Genomic DNA, 23068 nt, shown 5'->3' on the forward strand with positions numbered 1-23068 from the left:
CAGATCTGCAGAGGGCAGGGGGGCCCTCGCTGCGGGTGGGGGCTTCGGGGTGCCGGGCAAAGAAAGGGCTGGGCAAGGGGCTTTCCAGGCAGGATGCTTGGTGTGCAGGTGGGGTTGCAGGCTGAGGAGGGTCGGGCCAGGTTGAGGGCAGGGGTCATGAGCAAGGTTGCTGGAGCCGGACTGCTGGGTAGGGCTCTCGGCCCCAACTAGCTGTGTGCCCTTGGACGGGTGCCCTCACCTCTCTGTGCGTGTTCCCACATGGATAGTAAAATGAGCCGCAGAGCTGCTGGTCTCACAGCCCCCCCCCCCCCCCATCTCGGGGATGCCGTGCTGGTTCGCGAGGCTTGGGTGTTTCCGGTTTAGTTCCTCTTCCAGGAGCTGGTCTGCGACAGCCCTTTCCCACGGGGCTGCTGGGGCATCGCCGATCAGCCGAGCCCTTCTCCCAGCCGAGGCCTGAACTCAGCCCCAGGAAGCTTGTGTTACCATTGTTTTCTTCTAGAAGTGCACAAAGCCCACGTGGTCAGAAGGCCTGTCTTACGTGGGTGCAAAGCCAACCCCTAGACTCAAAGCAAAACTTCTGGCAACCTGACTCACAGTTCTCCGGGCGGGCCCAGGTGCCAGGGGAAGGAGGCCGTGGGCCACGACGGAGGCCGGTGGCCGGGGTAAGAGGCTGGCAGATGAGAAGGGGCAGGGCCGGGCAGGGGGGGCTCCTGGGGTGGATCCAGAGTCTCCCCCCACCCCCTTCGAGCGGGCCCCAGCCCAGGAGGGAGAGAGGGCAGCTTAATCGGGTACCTTCAGCTGTTTTCATATTTCACAAGTGCACCCTGGCCCAGGGTGGGGAAGCTAAATTTGTCCCTCCTTCCCAGGGCTTAGTCTCCCCCCAGCGTGGGCAGAGGGGCGGCAGGGAGTGGTCTCCGGGGGACATGAGGTCCCTAGTCATGCCCCCCTCCCTGGGCCCCGCGGAACCCCGTCTCTCCAGGGCGAGGATCTGGCTGGCCCTGTCCTGACCCAGCCTACCCTACCCTGCGTGGCAAGGTCAGCCCAGCTCTCCTGTGGCCACGTGGCCCGGGCCACAGGCAGGGGAGGGGGGCGAAGGTGGCTGCTGCCACTGCCCCCGGCTCCCTGAGGAGGGAGGCCCTCCAGCCGGGTCCTCCAGCCAGGCCGCCCCCCACGAGGCCAGGGCCACCCTTGTTGCAGTGGGCGGCAGGAGCAACAGAGGCCTCTTGGCCCCAACCACCCTGAATGCCCCGAGCGTCCTGCTGGAATTCGGCGGGGCCGCCACCCAGGGAAGGGCGCCATTTCCCAGAGGGGTGGCCTGCCCGCTCCGTCCTCCCCTGACAGCTGCCTGAGCCCTCCACCCAGGTAGGGGGACTTCTGGGGGCCAGAACGTTCTCAGTGCCCTTGAATTGGGGCCACAGGGGTGACTAGAAGGGGTCCAGCCCAGGATGGCCCGGGTCCCCTCCTGCGATGGTCAGTCTGCTGCGTCAGTGTTTACTGGTGGGGGAAGGGGCCTCGTCACGGCCGTTGTGACAGAGCAGAGGAGACGAGTGTTTGTGAGTGGGGGTCAGGATGGAGCTCTTGGGCCTCGTTTCTTAGAACTGAAGGAAGTCGCTCCTCCTGGTGTGTGGGCACCCAGATGGCTGGGGGTGGGGGGTGCGGGCCCCGTGTTGGCCCTGTCTCGGGGCTCTATAGGCAGCTGGGACTGCCGTTCCCACGCGTGGGGTGCCTCTGTTTGTGGGGGCCTCGCGGGGGCCCCAGTTTTTCAGATGTGGTGTTGGAGCCCGGGGCAGGCAGCGGGGACAGGCAAGCAACCCTCCCTGACTAGCAAGGCTGTCCTGTGACCACACAGCCGAGGAGTGCTCCCCACCTGCCAGTGACGGGGCAGAATGAGGGGCATCCTGGCTAGGAGTCAGGGAGGACAGATGCTTCCTAAGGAGGCTGGGGTCTGGTCTGGCCTAGGAGGATACAGGTGGGATGGGGGCCACGTGGGGACAGGATGGGGTCATAGATGGGCCACATACAGATAGGGTGGGGGCCATAGAGGGGACCCGTGGGGACGGGGGGGGGCCGTGGAGGAGACATGTGGGGACGGGGTGGGGGCCGTGGAGGGACATGTGGAGACGGGGTGGGGTCACAGAGGGGCCACGTGGGGACGGGGTGGGGGCCGTGGAGGGGACATGTGGGGACAGGTAGGGACAGAGAGGGGACAGGGTAGAGGTCAGGGAGGGGACACAGGAGACAAGGCAGGGGGCATGGAGGGGACAGGGTAGCAGGCAGGGAGGGGACACGTGGGGACTGGCTGTGACAGGTGGTGTGAACGCCCAGAGGCCCTGTCCAGGGCGTGGCCAGCAGCACCTAGAAGCAGTGGTGTGGCCCGTGTCTCCCCTGCGCACTGACCTCTGGGCCTGTGGGTTCTCCGCTGTGAGGGGCTGCGTGTTCTGTGCGGTGTTGGGGAGCACCCCTGCCCCCGCTCCCAGAAGTGACTAAAAATGAAAATATCAGTAGATGCCAGGTCTCCCTGGTGAGAAAACCCGTGAGTCACATCGAGAGGCTAAGAGCGGGGAGGGTGGTGCCCCCGCTCGAGTGAGCTGGGGTTGAGGGCCCACCCCGCACGCCCTGCACCCAAAACCTGGATCCACCCACGTGGCCCCTGGATCCTCGAGGGCGCGGGCATTTCCGTCCAGGGCGGCTGGCTCCGTGCGAGACGCTCGTCGACACTTTACAACTCCGTTACTGCCCGAGAGCGTTTCTCACACCCCCCCATGCACATGTGGTTTTTAAGATGATTTGCAGCGTTTGCGAAAGCAATTTCCATTAGGTCTGAGAGCCACGTTTCCGTGGTGGACGTGGTCCCAAATTTAAGGCGTGGGCCTTCGGGGGTCACCGGGGACCGTTTGCAGGGAGAGGTTTTGGAGTCGATTTCTTTCTCTCACCTCTGCTGTCCGTGGCCGAAATGCTGCCGTGGGGATAGGGAAGACCGTGCCCCTGCCCCTGCCCCTGCCCCTGTCCCTGTCCCGTGGAGAGAGGAGCGGGGCCCACGGGGTCCTGGGAGGCCCCCCGGGGAGGGGCCTGCGTCTCTGCAGCCCCGATCCTCGCCCGACATCACCATATCCTCACACCCTGGCAGGCGCCCCGGCACCGACAGGGACCGGTCTGCAGCTCCGTGGGCTCATGGTCCAGGGGGCCTGGGGTCAGGGCCACCAGCTCTGGGGAGTTTCCCAGGGAAATTGGAAATCGCGGAGCACCGTGGCTTCCTGGCTCCAGCCCCACGCGTCCGCTGAGCAGGGCAGGGCAGGCTTCCGGACCTTCCTTTTGCCGGTGAAACACCTGAGCGGAAGTCACCGGGGGAGGCCAGTGGCCATCCTCGGGGCGGACGCTGAAGGGCCCTCGGGACTGGGTGAGCGGGGCCTGGGGGACGCTCTCCCTGCCAGGGTCTGTCTCAGAGGCGTGGTGAACCCCGGGAGCTAAAAATGCAGGGTTCTGAGCCCCCTCCACGGGAGCCCCTTGGAGAAGGCTCAGTCTGTGCGTCTGTCTGCCATGGACACGTGGTGGGCGAAGTCCCACGACGCGTGGTCCTTGGCGTCGGCCTCTCTCACTCAACACGACGTTCTCAAGGCCCGTGGCCGCTGCGGCGGGTGTCCACGCTTCCTTGTGCGGAGTAACACCGCGCTGTGTGGACGGACCGTGTCTATCCATTCATCTGTCCTGCACACTCGAGCCACTGGCATCTTTTGGCTCCTGGGGTCAGTGCGGCCGTGAAGGGGGGCCTGCAGGGTCTTCCTGACCGTTTGCTGGGTGCCGTCAGCCAAGCGGTTTCCATCTCTGGGCTTGGACGGTCCGTCTGCAAAACGAACAGAGTGGGTGAGTCGAGCTTCGTGTCGGCATGCACCACCCATACCGCGAGGCCGCTCCGGCCGGTCCCCGCTCCCCCATGGGGAGCGGGCGAGGCGGGTTTCTGCCCAGCCTCGGCTGGGCGGCCGGCTCCGCAGCCAGGCAGCTGGCGCTGTTCTGCCTCCTACCAAACCCGCCCCATCCCGACCTCACCTCCGCTGGGCTTTGGACAGCTCAGCTCAGGGTGGGAGTGACCTCCCCAGAATAGGAGGCATGCAAGTCAGCACTGCCCAGCCTTGCTAAACCCCTTGTGGGGAGAGCGTGCGCCGGAGGCGTGCGTGCCGTCAGGGGTGACTAACTTAATCTTGAGCTCTGAGGGGACCATTCCGTTGTCCTTGTGCGTAGGGCTGTGCTGTACGACCTCAGCAGGTCACTGAATTTCTCTGAGCCCGTGGGAGAGTTGGTTTGGGGCCCGTGCTTTCTAAGCTGCCTGCCCCGGGCCATCCTGTTTGGCCAGCCTTCGCCCGGGGGCCTCCTTTCGCCAGGGCCCGGCCCCCCCGAGGCGGCCCCGCTGGCTCGTGCCACTGCTCCAGAGACCAGCGGCCCGGCACGTGGCGGCCCCGGGAGAGGGCCACAGACCTCCACCAGCGCCCGCCTACCTGGGGACATGGTGACAGATTGCGGGTGTGCCCTCCCTCCCCCAAAGGCTCTGGGCAGGTCTGGGCCTGCCCGCTTGGTCACTGCCAGGCAGACGGTGGCCAGGCTCATTCTCACGGCCCTCTGCCAAGGACCCGGAGGCAGGCCCGGGGAGGCACCACCTTGGCCCGGGTGGGGCAGCGGGCAGGGTGGGCTTTGGTGTCCCTGCCCCTCCCCGCAGGAGGACGGAGGACGGGGGCCCCAGCTGTGCCTGGCCTGGGCAAGGCCACGGCGGGGTGGGGGCTGGGTGTGGACGCTCTCAGGAGAGGAAGCTCTGGGGACAAAGGCCGGTGTGGCCGGGCATCTCCTGTGACAGGAGAGCAGCCATGGCCTCGGGCTGCCCCGTGGGGTCCGAGTTGCTTTTGTGTCCAGCCGGCGGGGGGGGTGGGGGGTGGGGGGTGGAAGACCCTGTCTCAGAGGCGGACGGCTGTCTCAACGTGCTGCAGCCTCGGGACACAGCAGGACTCAAGCCCGGGGCTCTGCTCCAGCCTCTGGGCGTGCCTGGCACATGCCCTTCCCGAGAGGGAGTGGCCTGGGATCTGAGCCGTCCTCGTGTCCCGGGGCATCGGGATCCCCCAAACCCGGCTTGAGCCCCGAAGGCCAAACCCGGAGACACAGCTCAGAGCAATGGTGACCACACCTGTCAGGGCCTTATTGCGGTCCGGGCACAGCCCACTGTATGCAGCATCTGTCTGTTCCCCAGCTCCCACGGGGCCCTGCGGCAGCCTCCCGAGAGGGTGCCGTGGTCACCCCCACCCCGTAGGTGGCAGATCTGAGAAGCCCCTGCCGTGCCAGGCACCGCCCGGCCCCCCAACCTGGGTCTGGAGTCAGGCCCGCCCGTCTGCAAGGCCGGACCCGGGCCCGGAAAGCGGAGGACGGACGGGGGGGCGCGAAGGGGTGCCCTGCCTTCGGCGGCGTCTGCATCGGTGTCACGGGCCCTGCCCAGACCCCACGGATGCTGAAGGAGGGCGGGGGCCGGCCTTCCCAAGCACCCACTGTCCTTCTTCCCTCCTCGCAGAGCCAGCTGCCCTCCGGGCCGGGTGCGAGGAAGATGTCCCAGCCCACCGCCGCCGCCGATGAGGGGGCCACGTTCGAGCACCTGTGGAGATCCCTGTGAGTACCTCCTCCAGCCGCCCAGGGCCGGACTCGGGCAGGGCGAGGCTCGGGGGGCTTTCTCCTGGGGGTGCAGCCTCCAAAGTCTGGGCTCTTTCCTCCAGCCAGCGCTCCTGGGCCAGGAGGGGTCCAGGGGACAGAGCTCACGTGTGGCCACGCACCCCGGGCACAGCCCTGGCGAGGCCGGCAGAGGAGGGAGGGGGAGCAGAGGAGACAGGCGATGGGGTGAAGGGCTCCTGCGGGCAGGACAGGTGTAGGCCTAGCGCACGAGCTCGGGGCCTGGGTGCCCCGGGGCTGACGGCTCTGCTCCCCTCTTCCCAGGGAACCAGACAGCACCTACTTTGACCTTCCCCAGCCAAGCCAGGGAAATAACGCGGTGGTGAGCGGCTCCGGGGCCAGCATGGATGTCTTGCACTTGCAGGGCATGACCACGCCCGTCATGGTGAGTGGGGCGGCTGTCTGCGGGGGTCTCAGGACGGGGGCGGTAAGTGTGGACTGCTCTGTCTTGGGAGCTTGCAGAACCGGGGCACTGGTGCTCAGGAGTACAGCTTCCTCGGTAGGCTTGTGAGGACATTTCAGTTTCAAAATAGAAAACGTATCAGCTCATGAGACTGTTAATCCACGGGCAGGAACGGATTCAGGCATGGCTGGATCCAGGCGTAGGAACGGATTCGGGCATGGCTGGATCCAGGCGCAGGAATGGCTGGATTTCGGTGTTGCAACAGCCTCCGTGTCTCCTGCCCTGCTCTCCCCATGATGGTGCCAGGCTCCAGCAGCACCTCCACCCCCTCTCTGCCACCGAGGCCCGGACACCCTGCTGCGGTGTCTCGGGTCCTACCGCTCTTGTGTCCCTCTTGGCGAGAAGGCAGGGCTGTGCCAACTGGGTGGTGGCCACGTCCCTGCTTCTTTCCCTGGCCGCCCGCTGCAAGGCACTGGTGCGCCAGAAGGAGGTTGCAGAATGCAAGAAGGGGGTGTGAGGACCCCTGGCCCCCGGGGAGATCTAGTGACGCCTCCTGTCCCCACCACATGCCTGGTGGTTGCCAGCCCCCACCCCCTCCCCCCCCCAGGTTGCTACATACCCCCAGACGGCAGCGGTGCTGGTCCCTGGCCTCTCTGCGGCCAAGTGTCTGTCTCAGGGCACCAGCACCAGGCCGAGAGCCTGGGCCCAGGAAGGAGGCGGTGCTGGGAGCTCTAGAGGCCAGGAGGACCTGGCCCCCATTCCCTAAAGCCCCTGTCCAGAAGTTGGAGCCCCTCACCCCAACACACACCCGTCTGAGGCACCTTGAGCATCCCGCAGAGAGCGAGGGCCGTGTGGGCTCCGGTGAGCGTGTGAACGAGCCACAGCGGGGCTGGGGTGGGGACAGGGGGCAGGAGGGTCCCCTGTGTCCTCTGTCGTGTCCGTCGAAGCCACTGGGCTGGCCCACATGTGACTTGGGCCGTTGCAGCCGGGGAGTCGGGGTACGGCGGGCAGGGGGCCCCCGTGACATCCGTTCCCCTGAGGAACCTTTCACGCTGGATCTGAGAAAGCTGACTGTCCGGCCCGGCCTCCTGCTCGGGGACGCCATCACAGTGAAGGCAGCCCGCCTGCCTTCCACACCTGTTTGTTCCCATTTTACAGGTGGGGAAACCGAGGCAGGTGCTGGCAAAGGGTGGGCCTCGATGGGCTGGGGCAGAGTCATCCTGGACGAGGATGCAAAAGCGCGAGCTCTGTCCTGTCCCCCCAGAACCTTCCCTGTTCTACCAGCTGTTCCCCAGGGGCCAAGGGTCCTGACCCCTCGCCTCCCAGGACCCCCTCCTGGACCTCAGTGTCCTCCCCAGCATCTCAGTAGGGCTGCCCTCGGCTGGCTGCGTCTGGGGCACCCACCTGGGGGAGGCCCACAGGCATCTCCCCACGAGCCGGTGCTGCGGCTGGACCAGCCCTTCTTTATTTGACAACAGCAGGACCCGTGTCATTGCTCTCAGGGCTGGAGGGTTCGAGGCGGGCCCGGGCCACGCAGCCAGGTGGCAGGTAGAGAGAGAAAGAGACCGTGCAGACTGGAGGTTCTGCCTTTATGGGGGTGGGGGTGCGGGCCTGGGTTTCGTGGGCTCACTCTTTACTGGTGAATTTAAAATACAAAAGCAGATTTAAAGCTTAGGAAGGGGAAAGCAGGGTCACTCGATGGTCAGTTTCTAGATCACTCAGGGCTTTCTCAAAGGGGAGCTGCGTCGCAGGGGTGGCCTGGCCCTTCCTCGAGCTGGGCGGCTGGCCACACGTTTATTCCAGGCGGCTGAGTGGCCGCCTCGAGATCAAAAGCAGAACGTCAGGTACTTCTGTCACAATAAAAAAAGCTGACTGCCGGTGCTGGCTATGTCCACTGTGTGGAGGGGCAGGGGCTCTAGGGACAGAGGACCCTTGAAGAGTGTCCTAAGGGGTCTGTCTCCTGAGTTTGGGAAGCGGCCCAGCCTTGCCCTCGAGGGCAGAGGAGCCTGGAGACCCCAGCAGCGTCAGGAGCGGGGGTAGGGGTGGGGTCTGCTCCCCAACGGGCAGAGGCAGCAGCTCTGGGTTCCTGAGGGGTGGGGCACGCTCCCCCAGTCCCCCCGGGAGCATGCCAGGTGCTGAGCACGGCTGGGCTGGGAATGGAGGGCACGTGCCTCCCACCAGCCGCGGGGGAGAGAGAGAGTGGCCTCCCACCCCTGCAAAGGGCAAGAGGCCTGAACCAGCCAGGGAGGGACACACCTCTTAGTAAAAGGCTGGGACTCCTTAGGGGCGCCTGGGTGGCGCAGTCGGTTAAGCGTCCGACTTCAGCCAGGTCACGATCTCGCGGTCCGTGAGTTCGAGCCCCGCGTCAGGCTCTGGGCTGATGGCTCAGAGCCTGGAGCCTGTTTCCGATTCTGTGTCTCCCTCTCTCTCTGCCCCTCCCCCGTTCATGCTCTGTCTCTCTCTGTCCCAAAAATAAATAAAGGTTGAAAAAAAAAAAATTTTTTTTTAAAAAAAGGCTGGGACTCCCTGACCACCTGGTCAGCCTCGGCCTCGTCCTGAGCCCTGCCTGGACCAGTGGGAGCGGCGACTGGTCTGGGGCGGGCGCCATGCAGAGAGCTTGCCTTAGCCCCCCTTCACCCTCTCGTGGCCGACGCAGCCGGATGCACAGACGGAGGCAGCCCGGCAGCCAGGGCAGAGCCGGGTGCCTGGCCGCCTCGCCGAAGGGCCCCGCCGCTCCCCGCCCCGTGTGGCCAGGGCCCTGGAGCACGTGCAGGAGGGAGCCCCTGGAGGACGCTCCACGGCGGCGGTGTCGAGTCCAGCCTGGGGACCAGGAGGGCGCGGCTCTCTCCCACCCAGCCGCTCAAGGGGAGGCGGGGTAGCCCCAGCCTGGTGACCTTAGACAAGAGGCTTCCCAGGCCGGGCCTTGGAACCAGTGACCCCGGCTGGCCAGCGCTGCAGTTGTGACTCAGCATGAGGCAGGTGTAAAGTCTTACGCGCACTGCGCCCCCCACCGCTCCTGGGCAGGCGGCCTCAGTCATGGGGCTGGTCCGGCAACAAGGCAGAGCCTAGATGGGCGCGGTCCTTGAGTGGGGGACATTGGTCCTCCAGGGTGGCGCTTTCCACCGTCCTGGGCCTTCTTCCCGCGGGACGGGCCGGTTCCTGAGCGGCATCCCCTCCACGGTCAGAAGAGAGGCCACTGCAGGCCCACGGGATGCCCTTACCCAGAGCTTCAGTGGCCAGTGGGGACAGGCAGAGTGGATGGGGGCCCGTCTGAAGAGCCACTCTGTCCCGGGTTCAAGTTCCCCATGACTCTGAGCCTCAGTGTCCCTGCCTGGGGCGCTGAGGTGTCAGGTGTGGGCCCAGCAGGAGCTCCGCCCAGCCCTGCGGGAAGGACGGCTTCTTGTCCTTAGACCTCCCTCCCGCCACACGGGTCCGGCAGTCGAGAGGACAGGGCCCCAACAGGCGGGCCTTGGAGGAGTCCTGAGCACAGATTCTTGGGGGGGCAGTGAGCTCCCAAGGTCCCCACCACACCACATGCTGAGGTGACACAGAGGGAGGCCGCCGTGGGCATGGGGAACTCTGGGACGCATCCCATCCCTACCCCTTTTCTGCCAGGGGACGCACACGGGGCCTCAGTTTCCTTGTCTGTACATCGAGCTGGGGCGGCAAGGTCAAGGGTGGTGCGGGGCCTCAGGCGGCGTGTGACACAGCTAGGTGTGGGGTGGGGGCGGCAGGGGAAGGGCCCCGTGTCCAAGAGCGCTGTTCCCCCCCGCCGGGGAGGACCCGACGCCCCTTGCCCAGGGGTCCCTGCGGGGGGGAGCCCTTGCCCTGGGTGGTGGCCTCAGATTCTGGCCACATCCGCCTGCCGCACACAGCTTGCTCCCTGCCACAAGGAGCTGTAAGCTAGGCCTCCCGCATCCTACAAGGGGAGAACGGAGAAAAGCCTATCGGACCCCTGGCATCCCAGGGGCTCAGGAGGGCAGTGGGCTGGCATTGTGAGGGGGGCGGCCTTGTGAGGTCTGTACTGGCCCTGGAAGCCCCCCCCCCACAGTCTAGGGGGGGCGCAGACAGGATGAAGTCCTTCATTGTGAGCACTCCGGGTGTCCCAGGCAGGCAGTGGGAATCCTGACTCCCGCTGGACAGTGCTGGGCCTGTGTGTCTCCTCTGAGTCTGTGTCCCCGGGGACAAAATGAAAGCCAGACTCTTGGGGGGGTGGGGGGGGGGCAACTTCTCAGCTCCAATGATGCATGAAAGGGGGAGATGGCATGTGGCCAGCCTAGGCTGGAGGGCTCGCCTCCCTCCACCCCCTCCCAGCATCTCGCCCGGCAGAGTCCCCTCCCCCCTGCACCCCTTCCCGCCTCTCCTGGAGCCTCTTCTCTGGTGACAGCTGTTGTGGGCAGGTGGGCCACAAGGGTAAGGGCTGTGGCTGGCAGGGGCGGCTGATCCATGCTGGGGCCCCACCCCACCTGCTGCACAGCCAGGCGGATGCCCAGGGCTCGAGACCCCAGCAGTGACCCGGGGCAGGCCTTCCTGGCCTGGGGGTGCATTTCTCCCCAGGTGGGGAAGGGAGGACACAGCCCAGCGTGTCCTCCCGGGAGGTGTTCCCAGGAAGCCGAGCTAGCCCACAGAAGGGGGCAGGTGCAAAGACGGAGGGGAAGGACGCCCCCTCCTCAAAGGGTCTGCAGCTCGAGGTCAGCTCCAGGACCCCAGCCCCCCTGCCCTCTTAGTGAGCCCCGAGCAGCCCTTCCTTCCACAGGCTGTGGTGGGGACTCCTCTGGGGTGCGTGGAGCTGAGTCCCAGCCAGCCGCCAGGTCATGGAGCCAGCTCCGTGGCATCCTCCGTGGCATCCTCCGGGGGGTGAGCAGAGCCATCCTCCCGTGGGTGCTCAGGAAGGAGTATGAGGAGTGTGGCCCTGAGTTGGCACGTCGCTGGTGCCCTTCCTGCGCCCGTGGGAGGGGGAAGAAATATGCCACCCCCCTCTGCTGCCACGAGCCTGCAGAAGTGGTCGGTGGGGTGCAACCTCCAGTGAGTTAGAATCAGGACAGCAGGTGCCAAGGCCCAGTGGGGCTGCCTGGGAGGCCACCCGGAGGAAGCAGCTGAGGACCAAGCGAGGAGGGGGCACAGTTCTGAGGACAGAGTCCCCCAGTGCCCTGTCCCTGCCCCCTGGGTGGCCAAGACTTAGGACACATGTGCAGGAAGTGGGTGCTGCTCGGGAAAGACGCTGGAGTCAGGCATGTCTGCATATGGTGTCTTGCTCTCAGTCGCTCTAGGACCCCAGCCTGGCCCAGCTCACGGTGCGGGGGACAGTGCTGGTCCTCAGGCCCCGGGTGCCCAGAGCCTCCTCTGTGCCGCCCCCGCGGCCTGGGTGGGGCACGGACCCTGTGCCTCTGCTTCCGTCAGCGGTCGAGAGAAGACGCCTTCCTGACCTGATGCCCTCCCTCTGGAGAGCATGCTGTCCAGGGCTTACGTGTGGCCGGCTTCCCCTGGGCCCAGCCTGTGTTCCCCGGCCATCCCAGTGGCCCGAGCGGCCCCACCCTCACCACACACTTGGTGGCCTAAAACAGCACTTGTGTGTTTCCTCATAGTGTCCGTGGGTCAGGAATCCCGCAGTCTCCCCTGGGTCCCCTGCTCAGGGTGTCAGCCAGGCGTGCAGTCTTGTCTGGCCCAGGGACCCCTTCCGCTGCCTGGCTGTTGGCAGAGTTCAGTCCCTTGTGGCTGTCAAACTGGGGCCCCTGCCTCCTTGCTGGCTGTTCCGAGGGACACTTTTCTCAGCTCCTGGGGGCTGCCTGCCATCTCCTGCCACGTGGTGCCTCTACAGCCTGGAGGTGTGCTCCTTGAGGCCATTTCGAGGACGTCTCCCTGACCTCTTTGAAGGGCTCGCCTGATTAGGCCTGGCCCACCTGTATACTCTCCCTTCTGATCAGCTCAGAGTTGACTGGGTTTGGAACCTAATCACAGGGGCTGTCATCACATCTACGGTGCCTCGCGAGGACAGGGGGCATTCAGGGCACAGACCTGGAGTGGGAATCTTGGGGCCACCTGAAGATTGAGTTCCCACACGTGGGTCCCCTGTGTGCCAACCTGTGCCCATTCCTGGGGTCTCTCACCTCAAATTCTTCTTTCCTCTCCTCTCCCCTTTGGGCTTTTACAAACCCAGCATGATTAAGAAGGCAGCCGACCTTCCCCAAGCCAGCTGCCCTGCATGGAGTCCCAGCTGGAGGTGCTGCCCTCAAGGGGGGTGGCGGGGGACACCAGCTGTGAGAGGTTGGGGTTTGAACCCTCCTCCTCTGCCCCTCCATTCCGCCCTCCTGCCCAGCCCACCAGGCGCCTCCACCTCCAGCCTCCCTCCCTGAAGAACAGGCCCCCCAAGGGCAGCGGGCTCCCCACCCCAGGCCTTCCCATCTTCCAGCCAGAGCTCCCAACCTGGGCCCCCTGCTTTCCTCCCTTGTCTCATTGTGAGAGCCGGGAGCTGACAGACTCAGGCCACAGGAGTGAGTGAGTGAGTGAGTCCGGCCAGCCTGCAGAGCAGTGTCTCTGGTGCAGCCCCCAGGGCCCCCCCATGGGCTCTCCCTCCGCATCTGCCGGAGGAGCCCGGAGGCTGGGCCGGGCCTTGGGTGGGGCCTGCCTCTGCCCTGAGCCTCCCAGGAGGCTGGGAATGGCTGTGGACGCGACAAGAATGGGCTGGCGGACAAGGGTCTCGAGGACGTCTTTCCAGCACCTCAGTGGTCTTGGGGGGTGGGTGGGTGGGGCTTGGAAACTTGAGGGTGGCCTGTCCAATTTCACATGATTTATATGTAACTGTATAACTGATGTCCTGCCTGCTTCTAGGGAGGGCTCCGGCCTCTACCACAAAGGCAACGTTGAGCCACAGATGGTTACATTGGGTTGGAGATTCAGACTCCAGAAAGGGGCTAGTGGCGGCCCCCTCGGAGCCCCCGGCTAGGCGGGCCACCGTTATGCGGCGCCTGGAAGCCAGCACGCGGTCCCCCTCCTGGGCCACATCCCTGTTTCCAGGGGCTCGGCACCGGTGGGGACAAGGCCAGCGTCAGCCCCGGCAGGGCCGGGGCATCGGGACTCTGGTCCTCCGGTTCGATCCGCTGCTTTGGACCGCGCCTAGGCTGCTCGCTCTCGTAGCAAGGCTCCCTGCGGGTACCGGGGGGAGCAGTCTCCTGGGGTGCCTCTCCTCTCTGTTCAGCCCTGCGGGGTGGCCCCGGTGGACCACACGCTCCCGAGGCAGGAGGATTTGCTCCGCCCAGGATGCCAGGGCGACAGCACCACGTCTTGGCTCTGGGGTGGCTTGGCCCCACCTATCTGGGTCTCAAGGGCCCGGGCTGGCCCCCTCACGCTCAGGGGTGCAGGCCTGTGGCCCCCGAGCCTCCCAGGGGCGGTGTCTTGGGGGGAGCCGGCTGTGGCTTAATTGCGGAGCGGGCTGGTGGCCCAGCGTGCCGCCCCTCCCCGCGCGCCTCCGTGGTGCGGTCCAGCACAGCAGTGGGCAAGCTGAGGCCTGCCTGGACTTTGATGAATAGGCATGAGGAATAAGGGGTGGGCCACCGGTTTTGTTGTTAGATGCAGCCGGTTGACAGAACTGGGGAGATGAGGAGAAGGAAAATGCCCGCAGATAGCCCACATGTCCCAGGGCATCCTCCGCCCCCCTAGCCACGGCGTCCCTCCGCCTGGGCCCACCCCGCCGGGCGGCCACCACTCTCCGCCTCGCCCCCCGGCCACCCAGACCCATGCCTCGTCCCGCGGCACGCCAGCTCCCCGGCGTGTGCGGACCCCCGCGTGCCCACCATGCTGTATGTCAGTGACCCCGCGCAGCATTTTGCCACGGTAGGTGTGCCGCATCTCTCCGGAACCGTATCTCCATCCTCCGGGGGGAGCCTTGGTGGGGCTTTTGCCGTGATGGGGCTTAGGAAGTGCGTTCTCTCGTCTGTGTCCTGCTCAGGCATCCGGTGCTGGCTGGGTGCCGCGATCCAGGGTAAGCTGAGGCAGGCAGGATGCACCGAGGGGCTGGGGCAGGTCCTGGGCAGAGAGGCAGATGCCTGCCCATCCTGGAGAAGTTTTGGGACCAGTGCCCACTGGCCGGACAGGACCAACAGCCAGGGAGAGGAGGGCGGGTCACGTCTGGTCAGGGCTAGGCGGTTGCCTTGTGTTGTGGGGCTTTCCGCTGCTTCCCGGCTTTGGGCTGGCAGCTCGGTCCTGCCCGCACCTGCTCTCAGGTCAACAGCATCCTCTCCTGGGAATCTGCTCGCTAGGCTGGCTTGGTGTGGTCTGAGATCGAGGTCAAGGACTTGTGGCAAACCGGCCTCAGGGTGTCCGTCTCATGGCAGGGCAGCAGCCTGGCAGAGGGAGGGGAGGGGTGGCAGCGTTTGCTGGGCCCCTGCCATCTGGGCCCTGGGGACCCGGGCTCATTTCCAGACTTGCCAGGTCCCCGGGGGCCAGGCAGGTACCAGGCTGCTAATTGAGCAGGTGGAGGCTGGGGCCGTCTTTCCTGCCAGGGATGCAGGTATAGTGGGGGCCGTTGGGACCTGTGGGAGACCCGGCGGCTGGCAGAGGCCAGGAGCCTGAGCCACAGAGACCTGGGGGTGCGGCAGCCTCTGGAGACGCGAAGGTTCTGGGCAGTGTGCGTGAGTGCACGGGTGTGCTTGTGTGCGAGAGAGCGTGTGTGTGCGTGTGTTGTGTGCATTGTGGGTTTGGGATGAGCATGTGTGTGTGCCTGTGCGCGTGTGTCCCCAGCAAGGTCGGGGGTGGGGGGAGTGACAGTGTGTGGCCCAGGGGAGCTGTCTGCCTGCCGCTGGGGCACCTGGTTGTCACGCGCACAACCCAAGGCAGAAGCCAGAAGCCCCCGGGGCCCCTGGAGGCCAGTGTCCCTGCGCAGCCAGCAGAGAAGCCTGGACACGTGGGGACCTTTTCTCTCCAGTCAAGTGGCCCCTGCAGTGCAAATGTCGGGCAGGGTTGAGCGTGGCTGCTGCGTGGCATCTTCCCTGGGGCGCAGGGGTGAGGGGCACAGGGTCCTCCCGTGGACGGTGGACGGAGCATCTACATTGCTGCTGCGGCCCACACCCTGCTCGGTTCTGTGTAGACGAGGACAAGTCTGTCCGCAAGGCTGGTGCGTTTGTGCCCCGGGGCAGGTGGAGTCGCCCTCCTCTTCCCCTGGGGAGGGGGAGGGGCTGGGTCACTGATTTGTAAAGGTGTCTGTTTCCTGTTTCTGTCCCAGGAGACAGAAACTTCCTGCTGCTGCAAACCTCAGGAAAGAGGAAGTGAGATTTGGCCCAAAGCACCTGAAACCCCAAAACCAACAAACAGGGTTGTCCCGAGCTCACGTTGTCACCTCCCTTGTCACTGGGAGCCCTTTGGGGCCGCAGGGTGCTGTGCCACGAGCAGCACAGGGTCTCCCGTGTGGCCCCGCCCTTGTCTGTGAGCAGGATGCGCCCTGATGCTCGGCTTCGGTCAGGCCTGCGCCTGGGTCTGCTCAGGGGCTGCTCGGGGGCTGGGGCATCCTCTCTCGCTGCTGTCTTGTACTCAGGGTTTGCCTCCGCACCGTCCCTCTCCGTCGAAGGCTGAACGACCCCTTTCGTGGCTCCCACTTACTGGGGGCGTTTGGCCGACACCGGGGCAGGGGGGGGCTGCTTCTCCCACCGTGGCGGGCCACCTGCCCCAGAGCCAGGAGGGAGTTGAGGGCACGGACGGTCCCTTCTCACCTGAGACCACACCGTAGATGGTTCGGAGCAGGCACCTGGGGCCAACTTTTCCGTGTTGATCTCTGTGATCTCCCCTTCACTATCCTCTCGGGCTGTTTCACTATTTAGCAAAAGCTTTAGAGCCTCAAGAGACAAGCAGGGTCAACATTAGACCCCGTGGCTCTTTTCAGGCCTGTCTGTTGACCAGGGCCCAGGACTGTCTGGGCTGCAGAGTTATCGTTTTCTTGTTGTTAAGCATACTTGAGAGACAGAGAGACAGAGTGTGAGCAGGGGAGGGGCAGAGAGAGAGGGAGACACAGAATCTGAAACGGGCTCCAGGCTCCGAGCTGTCAGCACAGAGCCCGACGGGGGCTCGAACCCACGAACCGTGAGATCATGACCTGAGCCGAAGTCGGACGCTCAACCGACTAGGCGCCCCTGCAGGGTCATGTGGAGCTGGGTCATCAGCGTCTGGCCGGTTCCCGCTGTCCGCCAGTCTGGTGGGCACAGGCAGGTGTGTGTTGTGTGAACGCCCGTGCCCACGGTCCTGGCTCAGCGCTTTCCACCCGCTGTCCGATGAGGATCCGGTCACTCTGTTCCTGCAGACAGAGCAGCCTCTGGGCGGGAAGGGCCCCAGGTAGGAAAAGCCAATCCATGCATCAAGAACTATGTCCTAAGCGCCTCCTGTATCCCAGGCACACGGAGGGAGGGAGGGACGAGATCCCGCAAGGCTTCTAGAAGGGGCCCCTGCTGCAGTGCTCGGAGGAGACCACAGGAGGGCAGGGCCGAGGCTGGGAGCCCGAAGCCGCTGGCGGATCCTGCGGAGGGATGGTACCTAGGGCCAGGCAGGAGCAGGGGAGGCGGCGAGCACCTGAGTCCTGGACGAGATTTGCTGGTGGACTGGGGGGTGGGGACGGCGAGCACAACCCAGGTTGGACCCGGGAGGCTGGGTGAAGGGAGTCGCCCCGTTTATTCAGATGGGATACGGCAGGAGGGGGATTTGGGGTGAAAAGTGTGAACTCGGCTTTGCTTCGCGAGCCACTCATCAGCTGTGGGGGAGGGGCGGCGGGCCGAGACACCCCCCCCCCGCCCCCCACAGCACAGTGCCTGCTGGAACACCTGGGGGCAGGTGTCGGGGAAAATGACAGTGAGGAGGGTCCTGGCATGGGAGGGGGCTGCACGGATGGAGAATGACCAGATCCGAGATAAGCAGAGACAGAGAGGGGCAGCCTGGGAGCCAGGAGGGGGGGCCATGGGGGACAGGAAGGGGCGGGGCCTCTGGGGACCTGGACCCGGCAGGAGGGGTTCCAGTGGCCGGGAGAGGACAGGGCTGGAGTGGCCAGGGGTCTGGGCTGCAGAATGGGGTAGCAGCCACAAGGTGTCCTTTCCGACCTGGTTCAGGGCCGCTGGGGTCCGGGCAGGCAGGGCTTGACTGTTCCGGAAGGGGGGGGAATACAGGAGCCTGCCTCAGTGGAGGTGAGGGATGGCCCCACTCGCCAGGCTCACTGAGCTGCCCCGCCGGTGGCCAGTCGGCCAGTCGGGTCTCTGCTAGTGGAAAATCCCTTCTTCCCTTGCTTGTGGCCAAAACGCGGGAGCTATTCTGCAACAGCCAACGTCCCGTTCATTCAGAGCCCCCGACGTGACCTCTGAGTGTGCCAGGCCCTGCACTGCCCCACGACCGGTATCACGCCTTTGACTCGGGAGCCAGAGGGTCCCTGGGCTGAACCGCTCCCCCACCTCCCATCAGCCCTTCCTCTGGCTGCAGGTGCTCTGCCCTCTGATCTCCAGCCTGGAAGCTTCCCTGCACCCTGCCCATCTTTCACTTCCGGCAGGCTTCGCTAATCCTTCTCATGCGCAACCCCCACCCCCCGCCCCGTGAGCTGTGTGTTCAGCCTGTTGTGAAGTCCTGAGCCCCCTACACAGTCAGCGGCTGGTTTGCCGGCTGCCATGGCCGCACGTGAGCACCAGCTCCCGCAGGGCATGGGCCGCGTCTGCGTAGTGCCGCCATCCCCCAGCACCCGGGAGACCCTCACCCGCCAGGAAGCTTGTCAGGGCTCAGAGCCGGCAGGAGGGCCTGGGGTTGGCCCGTCTGTCCGGCCCGGAGCCGTGAATGGGGAGGTGATGGCTGCTTCTCCATCCCCGGGTGCTGGCCGTCGAAGTGACCACCCCCCTCCCCCCACCAGAGTCCTGCCTCCTTCACTGTGCTTGTCACTGAGGAGACCAGGGGCCGCTCAGTGAGGTGCTGTGCAGGCAGGGCCTGATTGGAGCCTGCGGATAGACAGACGGACAAGGGAGACGTGGGCGAAGGAAGTCAGGGCAGACACCTGGGTCAGCGTCAGGCTCTGGGAAGGCTGACTGTCCCCCGTGGGGCTCAGGGGCGAGGGGTCCCCCACTTGCTGCACCCCACCTTTGCTCCGGGCCCCGGACACCCTAGAAGGGGCTGTTTTCTGAGGGTTCAGTAAAGTCTGTGCATCCGTGGGCCTCCGGCCTGTTCACCGGGGGCCCTGCAGAGGCTGGCAGGGAGTCGCACGGGGACCCCGCGCGGCTCGGGCTCCAGGCCGCCGCCCCGGCTGTCTCAGCAGCGCTGTCTGCAGGCAGAGGCGAGCAGGGCCATCCTGCAGACACACGCCTCGGCAGCTGCAGGAACGGGCTTCTGGGGGCACGTTTCTCCAGCGCGAGGTGTGGAAAGTTCCACACGGCCCTGGCGTAGGATTGGGCGAGGAGAGCGCGCGCATACTTTCAGGAGGGGAGGGCGCCTCCCCCAGCACGAGTACGGTCTTGTTGGCATTTCCACCCATTTACTCAGACTCCGGGAGATGCTGTGGGAAACACCGCGGGTGGAGGTCTTGCTCCGAGGGGGACGGGTTCTCTCCCCCTGAAGCCCGGACGGCATGCCAGCCACTCACCTCTGGGTGAGGCCGCACCCAAGCCCAGACATGCCTGCCAGAGAAGACCAGGGGGCTCGGAGTTTCATGCCCTCTGAAACCTCTGGTATCAGTGTTCTGCGGAGAGCTGGGGGACGCTGGGGTCAGAGCAGAAGCCCGCTGGGGGGTGGGAGGGAGCCCCCCAAGGCAGAGCCCTCTGAGATCCATGGGGTGCCCGCCTGCCCACCCCCGGAGCCCACAGCAGGGGCGAAGGGGCCGCAGAGCTGGGGCCCTGTCTCCCCAACTCCGCACACCCTGCCCCAACCGTGCGGGAGAGAATGATGCTCGCGCCCCCCCCCCGTGCCCCGGCCCAGGCGGTGCTGCGTCCCAGGAGTGGGGAGCGCTGAGCTGGCCTCACCCCAGGAGGTGACATCCGAGGGGGAGTCAGGGGAGCCTCCTGAGCGGAGGTCTGGGGAGGACATCCGGGCAGAGGGCCCGGTAAAGACCCTTGTATCCACCTCTCCAGTCAGATCCACTGTGGTCCCATGAGGAAGCCACGGCCGACACCGTTCACCCGTTTTCCACAAAGACGGGGGCCACGCAGCCGGACGGTGACGTGGTTCCCACCCCGGGGCCGCCAACCTGGGAAAGGACCCATTGCTGTGTCTTACTGTTGGGCTCAGCTCCTGGCTGGAGGGGCAGCCGGGCCAGGATGCTTCCTGGGGGAGGTGGCTCTGAGGTTGGAGGCTGGAGGGCAGAACCTGGCCAACGGGATGGGGAAGGGGCCAGGGAAGCCAGGGCGGCTGTCTGCCAAAGGCCGACTATTCCTCCGGACTGTTCACCTGCGGCCGTGAAAGGAGACGTGTTTGCCGGGCCCTCGGGCAGCACGGGATGCACGCGGTGCCGCAGGCGTGGGGAACAGTGGACACGGCAGGCGGGGCGGGGCGCCGGGACCCAGCAAGACACGCTGGGGAGGGCAGGAGGCAAGGAGGGAGGAGAGAGGAACCCGTGAAGCCTCAGGCCAGGCGCATCGCCGCCTTCCACGTCTAGGAAGGTCACGGGTGGACTTTGCGACGAGTTGCATTTGGACCTCTCGGCTTTCTTCAGAAGTGCTTGGGAAATGTCCTCACTCCCCATGGCCAGGAGCCTCAGGGGGCAGATAGAGGACCCTGATAGGACCGGCTCTGCAGCCTCGCCTCCCCTTCTGGACACTCGGGGGTCCCCCGCGTGACACCCAGGAGGCCGGCCGGGGTCACAGAGCAGAGATACAGGCAGCTGACTTCAGTTGCTGCTCCCGGTTCAGAGCAGCCTCGGCCCGAAATGCAGCGAGGGAAGTGGGCTTTAGTGTCCAGAAAGAACTTCCTGAGGGTCAAGGGTACACGATGCTGGACGAGGTTAGCCAGGTCAGCTGCGGAAGCTCTTTGCTGCAGGTTTTTCAAGAGGCATGAATAGATAGTCAGAGCTGAGCTTTGGATAGCATAGCTTGGAACAGCTCAGTCCTGTTGGCTGTGTTTTGTTTTTTACTAAATACAGCGCGATACTGAAATGTATTTCCTCTTCCTTATGATTGAAAAAAAAAAAGCTTTTCAAGTTATTTATTTATTTATTTTGAGAGAGACAGAGACAGCGTGAGCGGGGAAGTTCCAGAGAGAGAGGGAGAGAGAGAATCCCTAGCAGGCTCTGTGCTGAACTCACTAGACCGTGAGATCCTGACCCGAGCTGAAATCAAGAGTCAGGTGCTTAACTGACTGAGCCACCCAGGCGCCCCTCCTTATGATTTTCTTAATAAAAGTTTCTTTTCCCTGGCTTACTTCATAGTATATGACCCATGTGGCTTACAAAATCTGTGTTACGTGACTTTATGGTATCGGTAAGGTTTCTGGTCAACAGTAGGTTAGTAGCAAAAAGTCATACTTGCATTTTTGACTGTATGGGGTATCGGTGCCCCTAAGCCTATGTTGGTCAAGTGTTTCGGGGTTAAGCTGTGTTTCGGGGTTAAAGCCAGAGGAAAATGGACACCCACGAGGTACGCACCCACAAGGGTGTGGGTCATGGTGTTTGTCACACTACCCAGAAAAGCGGGAGAGAAAGCCCCAGAACACAGAGGCAGGTGAAAAGAGCCAGGGAAGCTCCTAAGAGGAGGTGAGCCTTGAAAGGCTTTTCAGGTGGCAAGGAGACAGACAGTGTTCCAGGAGGGGGACAGCAGGAGCAAAGGCCCTGTGGTATGGACAGGAGGTACAAAGGAGGCTGGGATGGGGGCTCCTTGGGGGACCCTTTATCAACGCCCCCCCCCCAGAGGCCCAGGGGCTCTATCTTTTGAATCAGTGTTTGAACCCAGTGTCTCCCACTGCCCCTGCTTGGCCTGGTGCAGGGACGAGTCTGGAGGTCTCCTCTCTCCCTCAAGTCCCTTCCACTAAGTGAGTCAGCCTGGAACTGAGCCTCTGGGGACATAAGAAGAGTCATCTGAAGTTTTACTGACGAGGTTTTCTGTTACGACTTTCACTAGAAAAATAAGGTCCACCTGGGGGACCCTGCGTGTGGCAGCTGCACTTGGTCGCGGGCCGCGTGCTCACAGCCGGTCTGTGCTCCCGACTTTCCCGTCTTGTCTTACTAGCCGCAGGCGCTGGGAAGGGAGGGGAGGCTGAGGCAACCGGCACACAAACTTTTAAGAGCAGTTTGCTTTCCATCTACATCCCCGAAACCCGCTTGAGATGGCTTACCGATTGTCAACAAACACATAAAATGAGAATCTTCTCCAGGTGCAAACCCGGCCATGTGTTGTGGCCGCTCCCGGAGGCAGGACCCGCCTTTGACCCCAAAGAGCACCCAGGCCAAGAGCGGTGCTGCGGGCCCACGTGTGTGCTGAGTTCCAGGGTCCGTTTCCTTCAGCCCAGAGTTTTCTGAGCCTCCAGTCTGGGGCTGGGTGCAACAGGACAGTGGGACGTGGCCTCTCTGGGGCACGGGGGCCTCCCCGCTCACCCCATCCCTGTGTCTGGCGCTCGGCCCTGAACTCTGAGTGGGGAGGGTCTGGGGGTGGCCCAGTTTGTTTCCCTGCAGCCCTTACCTTGTTGGGCCTTTGTGTGGAGGAGGGGGAGGGGAGAGGAGTGTGTCCGGCTCGGTCGGCTCCCTGGCTCTGGGGGGGCCTCCTGGGCAGGGGTCATTCCTCCTGATGTACAGTCACAGGTTATGGCCTTTCTGGACCCTCCTGATCCCCACAGCGGTCCTATGGATGGCTTCACCCCTACTTTGTAATAGAAAGCTGAGGCCGAGAGCGGTGGAGTCCCGGCTGGGTCACATGGGGGGGGTGGGGCCTCGGCCCCCAGGTCTGCGGACCTCGGAGCCCTGCTCTACCCTGCTGGACCTGAGGGGTCCCTCCTGTCCTTCTCCTCTTGCCCCAGGACACGGTCCTTGTGGGCGGCACTAATCCTAGACCTGGGCACATTAGAGAGTCCTGTTCTGGAGGGTGTTAGGTGGGCAGTGGGATGGCCAGGAGAGCCCTGCGTTCTGGGATCACCAGCCCAGGCACCACCACCTGACCCCCTGGGGGGACCCCCGGCCCTGGGGGCTTGGGCGGCGAGGTCTAGCCTGTGGGGCAGGGGCTGGAGGGCTGGGCTGAGCTCAGGTTCCCGGGAGAGGAGGACCAGTGGGCAGGCCGGACCCTCTGCTGCCTGTGGGGGTGCCTGGGGCGCTGGGGCCTGGCTCCCGGGGCCTCTGAACCCCCCCACCCAGCCCCCATTCTCCGCTACCCTCTGGGCAGGGGACGGGGGCTGAAACCTGAGATCCTGGCCAAAGTGAGTGTCCCCACTGTGTGAGGACAGTGCAGCCATCCCCAGCTTGATGCACCCCCCTCCCGCCCCCAGCCCGGTGCTAAGCTTTGCTGCTGCTGCCCTGTGCTGTGACAGCCCCCCACGGTCTGCAGAACAGGGGAGGCCCCGAGGCTGGGGATGCAGGGCAGGGCGGGCTGGAAGCTGGGACACCCCCACCCCAGGGCGGTTCCTTCTGTCCTGGACCCCCTTTCCCTGGGACTCCACTCGCTGTCCCTGCCAGAGACCAGCTCCTTTCCCAGAAGAGGGCCAGACACAGACACAGTTCAGGACCTCCACGCCAGGGGTGGGGCCTCCCATCGGGCAGCCTCCTCCCTCTGCTGGAGGCCGCAGCCTGAGGTCTAAGCCCCTTGCCCCTTCCCAGCGCGTGTTCTGGGCCCTGCGTGTGAGCACACTCGGGCGTGTGGCCCCGAGGCCTATGTATGCCCTTGCCTGGGATTCTGGCCCCAGAGGTGCTGACCCTGGGAGCCAGCCTGACCCCCTCCAGAGGCCGTGGGATGGATTCCCTGGCGCACTGGCCAGAACTGCCTGCACCCTGAGGGCACGTCCACCCTCTCTGCCCCTGCCCGCTGTCCCCTCCGAGTCGGCAGAGAGCACCAG

At 64.9% G+C, this 23068-nt stretch overlaps 1 protein-coding gene across 5 annotated transcripts in view; it reads left to right on the forward strand.

Annotated features, from left to right (window-relative positions):
- Positions 1-23068, forward strand: part of TP73 (tumor protein p73) — a 61354-nt gene that overhangs the window by 14374 nt on the left and 23912 nt on the right. For 2 of the 5 annotated variants that reach the window (XM_045475394.1, XM_045475393.1), the window contains exons 2-3: positions 5546-5640; positions 5962-6082. In XM_045475394.1, the coding sequence (XP_045331350.1) occupies positions 5579-5640; positions 5962-6082 (183 nt within the window). In that variant the 5' untranslated portion in view covers positions 5546-5578. Of the gene's footprint in view, positions 1-568; positions 663-1247; positions 1363-5545; positions 5641-5961; positions 6083-13697; positions 13931-23068 lie in introns of those variants that run through there. The other 3 variants (XM_045475395.1, XM_045475396.1, XM_045475397.1) reach the window with 3 other exon arrangements.

This window comes from Leopardus geoffroyi, chromosome C1 (genome assembly GCF_018350155.1).
Source record: "Leopardus geoffroyi isolate Oge1 chromosome C1, O.geoffroyi_Oge1_pat1.0, whole genome shotgun sequence".
Classification (NCBI taxonomy): domain Eukaryota; kingdom Metazoa; phylum Chordata; class Mammalia; order Carnivora; family Felidae; genus Leopardus; species Leopardus geoffroyi.